Here is a 5,686-nt window from a genome sequence, read left to right as displayed (position 1 = left end):
GACGGGGCGGGGCCTATGGGGTGGAAGGGGCGGGACCGGGGGGCGGGACCGGAGGGCGGGAGTGCCGCAGTGCCTGCGGCCTGACTGCGGTCTTCTGCCGCAGGAGGCAGTTTCGAGTGGGCGGAGGATTTCCCCCTCCTCCCCCCTCCAGGCCCCCCGCTGTGCTTCTCCCGCTTCTCCGTCTCGCCTGCGCTGGAGACCCCGGGGCCACCCGCCCGGGCCCCCGACGCCCGGCCCGCAGGTACCATATCCTCGGCCCTGCCCCTCCTCTGCCCATCTCTGTCCCCCTATGTTCCACTGCCAACTTCTTGTGACCATCTTTCAATGTCCCTGCCTCTCTCTTCCCAGTCTCTTCTCTCTCCCCTCTCAGTCAACAGACACCCCACCCAGCTCTGGAACCAGCTCAGACCAGGCGATGTCCATCGGACGGTCGTAGGCAGGCAGGCCGGCTGTCCCCCACCCCCGAGCCTCAGTTTCGCCTTCTGTGGGGATTCCCCCCACCCCCAACTCTTGCCCATCTTTGTCCCATCTCTGGGCTCAGACTCCGGCCTGGCACTTGCCGGATCCTGATCCCACCTCTGGGGAACACGGTGCTCAGGGGCAGACAAGGAGAGAGAAACCCAGAGTGCTCAAAGCCGGTTGGTGTGAACCAGAGCAGGGAGGACACAGCTGGGGGTTAGAGAGCAGTCACAGCGGCACTGCTGCTCTCGCGTGGACCCTGCAGTGCCTCACCACAGTTTAACCCATTTAATGTTCATTGCGATCCCATAGGGTGGATTCTAGTCTCGTCCTCATTTTTTTTTTTTTTGAGACGGAGTCTCGCTCTGTTGCCCAGGCTGGAGGGCAGTGGTGCAATCTAAGCTCAATGCAACCTCCGCCTCCTAGGTTCAAACGATTCTCGCGTCTCAGCCTCCCAAGTAGCTGGGTTCACAGGCATGCACCACCACGCCCAGCTACTTTTTTTGTATTTTTACTACAGACACAGTTTCACCGTGTTGGCCAGGCTGGTCTCTAACTCCTGACTTCAAATGATCCACCCACCTCGGCCTCCCAAAGTGCTGGGATTACAGGCGTAAGCCACCGGGCCTGGCCAATCTCATCCCCATTTTACAAACGAGAACACCGAGGCACGGAAAGAAGTGAGGAGCTGGGATTCAAAGAGGCAGTTGCTCGGCCTCTGAGTCTGTGCCCTCTCTAGTAGGGAACATTGGTCAGGTTTCTTTCCTGGAGTTTCATATGCACCATATCGTTAATCCTCGTGGCCACCTTGGGAGAGGGGTCATGTCGCCCCTAGTTTCCAGCTCTTAGCGATGCTAAGGCCACCCTCAGGGAGAGGAGGGCACACTGGCAGGTCACAGCGCAGGACTGGAACATGACTGGGCTCTCTGCTGCCCCCTGCTGCCGAGCCAGGGAACACCCCAGGACACAGGGCTTGTACCCATCCCGATTGAACAAGTGGTGCTCCCCGGTGTCAGAGCTAAGGTAGAAGGCGCCACTGGAGGGTTTCACTCCTACTTCCCCAATCTTGCCTGAGTCCAGATATTGTCCCTGCCATTTCTTACATGTGTGACCTGGGGCAAGTCGCTTTCCTTCTCTGTGCTTCAGTTCCCTCATATATAGAGTGGGAATGATAACAGGATCTAATTCATAAGATTGCTGAGGGAATTAAATGGCTTAATCCTCCCGTGTATGCATGTATGCAGCACGGAGCCTGTTCATGCAGCAGCGGTCTCTAACCATTAGCAATTATTATTATTTAGTTAGTTAGTTAGTATTTTTGAAATGGAGCTTCGTGCTTGTCACCCAGGCTGAAGTGCAATGGTGCGATCTCGGCTCACTGCAACCTCCACCTCCCGGGTTCAAGCAATTCTTCTGCCTCAGCCTCCTGAGTAGCTGGAATTACAGGCACCCACCACCACACTCGGCTAATTTTTGTATTTTTAGTAGAGACGGGGTTTCACCATGTTGGACAGGCTGGTCTTGAACTCCTGACCTCAGGTGATCTGCCCGCCTCAGCCTCTCAGTTGGGATTACAGGCATGAGCCACCGTGCTCGGCCTTGTTAGCTATTATTATTATTAGCTATTACTGCACTTAAAATTAAGTCTATGTTTTCTGATCATCCTCTGCGTGCAGGCGACGTGCTGGGCACAGGGGATTGTGTGTGGAGCAAGACGGGTGAGCCTGCCTGGCCCTCCCTGCAGATGCTGACCACACGCTGCTATGACAAATGAGTAACTGCAAACTCAGGCTTGCAGAGAAAGCAGATGACAAGAGGAAAGGGTTTTATTTTCCCCTTAGAAGTGTCATTTAAGGCCAGGCGTGGTGGCTTACGCCTGTAATCCCAGCACTTTGGGAGGCCGAGGCAGGCGGATCACCTGAGGTCAGGAGTTCAAGACCAGCCTGACCAACATGGAGAAACCCTGTCTCTACTAAAAATGTGAAATTAGTTGGGCGTGGTGGCACATGCCTGTAATCCCAGCTACTCGGGAGGGCGAGGCAGGAGAATCGCTTGAACCCGGGAGGCGGAGGTTGTGGTGAGCTGAGATTGCGCCATTGCACTCCAGCCTGGGCAACAAAAGCGAAACTCCATTTCAAAAAAAAAAGTGTCATTTAACTGGGGACTGGAAGGATTGGTTGTCATTAACTAGGTGAAGGAGAAGGGGACTGCATGCTGGCAGAGGGGACAGCTTGCACACAGGGCCTGAGGCAAGAGAGAGCTTGGCCTGCTCAAGGAACAGAAGGAGACTGGTGTGGCTGAGGGTTACTTAGAGCGCATGGAGGGCTGAGGAGTGAGGGCAGGGGGTGCACTGAGGACTAGGACTTTGTCCTGGGGGTGCTAGGGAGCCATGGAGGACTATAAGCAGGGGAGGGAAGTCAATGTTGGGTGTAGGAAGACTGCTCTGGGGCCTCTTGGGGACAGAAGGGCAAGAGTGGGAGCTGGGAGACTGGGGAGAGGCTGGGGAAATCACAGTGAGCCAGGGCCATGGGAATGGAGAGGTTGGACAGGACAGAGAGTCAAGGGCGGGCGGGACAGAGCTGGGGGCTGACTCTTCCTTCACTTGGCTGCATCCTCAGGCCTCACTCTGAATGTCACTTCCTCCCTGAAGCCGTCATCGCAGGGCCTCTGTGAGGACAGGGTGGGGGTGCATTCCAGGGTATGGGGACACTGCCAAGTGGTGAGTCAGGGCTGAGCTGGCAGGGCCGGCAAGCGAGAATGACTTCACCTTTAATCATCAGCAGAGGAGATGGAGGGCACAATCGTGCCAAACCTCAAATCCCTTCACTCAGTTGACAAATACTTCTGCAGCAGCGTGAGCTACGAGCTGCTGCGCCTGTCTGGCTCCCAAGACCACGGCGTGGGGGCCTGAGGCGGGTCCTCTCCTCTGCCCTGCTCAGCGTGGCTCTGTCCACTTAGCAAACATTTACTGGGTACTAAGAATGCCACATACCCCAAAGTCTTCATGAAGCACGAAGGTCATGCTTCCCATTGAAAGAGGGAAACTGAAGCTCAGGGACTGGGAGTGAGGGCAATGATTTGACCCAGGCCCGCCAGGTAAGAAGTACAGGGTGGAGCATGAGGGAGCCTGATATGAGGCCCCCAGCGAGAACCTGCACCTCTCGGACCTTAGTTTTCTGGTCTGTGCAATGGATGAGGCTTTCATTCCGCTCGTCCAGGGAGGTCAGAGCTAGAGTCATGGGAAAGTTTGGTCGGAGTTCCTGGGGAGACCTCTTTCCACAGGGAAAAGGGGTGCTTTGTGCCAGATGGGCTGCTGGGGACACAGCAGTGACCACAGCCCCTGTCATCACTGAGGTTACATTCTATAGGAACAAGCAGACAGGAAGCTCCTCCACAAGGACAGGGCAGGCCGGGCGCGGTGGCTCACACCTGTAATCCCAGCACTTTGGGAGACCGAGGCAGGTGGATCATTTGAGGTCAGGAGTTCGAGACCAGCCTGGCCAATATGGTGAAACCCTGTCTGTATGAAAAACACAAAAATTGGCCGGGTGCGGCGGCTCATGCCTATAGTCCCAGCACTTTGGGAGGCCGAGGCGGGCGGATCACAAGGTTAGGAGATCGAGACCGTCCTGGCTAACACGGTGAAACTCCGTCTCTACAAAAAAAATACAAAATATTAGTCAGGCATGGTGGCAGGCGCCTGTAGTCCCAGCTACTCAGGAGGCTAAGGCAGGAGAATGGCATGAACCCGGGAGGCGGAGCTTGCAGTGAGCTCAGATCGTGCCACTGCACTCCAGCCTGGGTGACAGAGCGAGACTCCATCTCAAAAAAAAAAGAAAAGAAAAGAAAACAGAAAAATTAGCTGGGTGTGGGTGTGGTGGCAGGCACCTGTAATCCCAGCTACTCAGGAAGCTGAGGCAGGAGAATTGCTTGAATCCAGAAGGCAGAGGTTGCAGCAAGTCAAGATCGCACACTCCAGCCTGAGCAACAGAGCGAGACTCCGTCTCAAAACAAAACCAAAAAAAAAACCAGGGACAGGGTTGGCCGGGCACAGTGGCTCATGCCTGTAATCCTAGCACTTTGGGAGGCTGAGGTGGATGGATCACGAGGTCGGGAGATGGAGACCATCCTGGCTAACATGTTAAAACCCCGTCTCTACTAAAACTACAAAAAATTAGCTGGGCGTGGTGGCAGACACCTGTAGTCCCAGCTACTCGGGAAGCTAAGGCAGGAGAATGGCGTGAACCCGGGAGGCGGAGTTTACAGTGAGCCGAGATCGGGCCACTGCGCTCTGTCGCGCCACTGCGCTCTGTCGCGCCACTGCACTGGGCGACAGAGCAAGACTCCGTCTCAAAACAAAACAACAACAACAAAAACAAGGACAGGGTAATCCCAGAGTGACAAACGCAAAACAGTCAGAGGGAAATGAGTGAGAAAGACTGGAGGGTGCAGGGGTGACTGCTCCACTCAGTATGGTTGGGGAAGGACTCAGTGGAGGGGATGCTGCAGGTGGGGCCTTAGTCACGGGGGAAGAATGTTCCAGGCAGTGGGAACAGCACGTGCAAAGACCTTGGGGTCAGAGCATGCTGGGAGCACTGGAGGAACAGCAGGAGGCCCAGTGGCTGGAGCAGAGGGGAGAAGAAGGGTAGGTGAGGGCAGAGAAGAAACAGCAGATCTTTTGGGCCACGATGGGTGAGGGCTTTGCTTTTCCACTGAGTGACTTAGAAGGCATGAGGCTGTCCCCCTAGTAATTTCAGGTCTCTCTCTTCTCTGTCCATCTTCAGGCCCCGTGGAGAACTGATTCCCCGAAGACCTGACCCCCCTGCACCCTCAGAAGAGGGGTTGAGAATGGAATCCTCTGTGGACAACGGCGCCACTGCCACCACCGCAGACGCCGCCTCCGGGGAGGCCCCTGAGGCTGGGCCCTCCCCTCCCCTCCCCACCATGTGCCAAACGGGAGGCCCCGGCCCCCCGCCCCCAAGCCCCCCAGATGGCTCCCCTGACCCCCCTGACCCCCTCGGTGCGAAATGAGGCAGGAATCCCCCCACCCCTCCATAGAGAGCCGCCTTTCTCGGAACTGAACTGAACTCTTTTGGGCCTGGAGCCCCTTGACACAGCGGAGGTCCCTCCTCACCTACTCCTGGCTCCAGACAGGGGCTGCAGGCTTCGGGGACCTGGACCCCCCATTTCGCGTCTCCCCTTTCCCTCCCCAGCCCGGCCCCTGGAG

At 56.5% G+C, this 5,686-nt stretch overlaps 1 protein-coding gene across 1 annotated transcript in view; it reads left to right on the top strand.

The window, feature by feature from the left end:
- LMTK3 (lemur tyrosine kinase 3) overlaps positions 1 to 5,680 on the top strand; it is a 28,567-nt gene extending 22,887 nt beyond the window's left edge. Inside the window, 2 exon segments of the mRNA XM_017863626.1 lie at positions 104 to 241; positions 5,244 to 5,680. Coding sequence (XP_017719115.1) covers positions 104 to 241; positions 5,244 to 5,260 — 155 coding nt within the window. The 3' untranslated portion in view covers positions 5,261 to 5,680.
- Positions 5,681 to 5,686: the final 6 nt, after the last annotated feature.

The sequence above is a fragment of the Rhinopithecus bieti genome, unplaced genomic scaffold, assembly GCF_001698545.2.
Source record: "Rhinopithecus bieti isolate Rb0 unplaced genomic scaffold, ASM169854v2 scaffold_70550, whole genome shotgun sequence".
Classification (NCBI taxonomy): Eukaryota; Metazoa; Chordata; class Mammalia; order Primates; family Cercopithecidae; genus Rhinopithecus; species Rhinopithecus bieti.
Note: the sequence above shows the minus strand (reverse complement) of the source record. Positions and strands in the feature narration are given on the sequence as shown.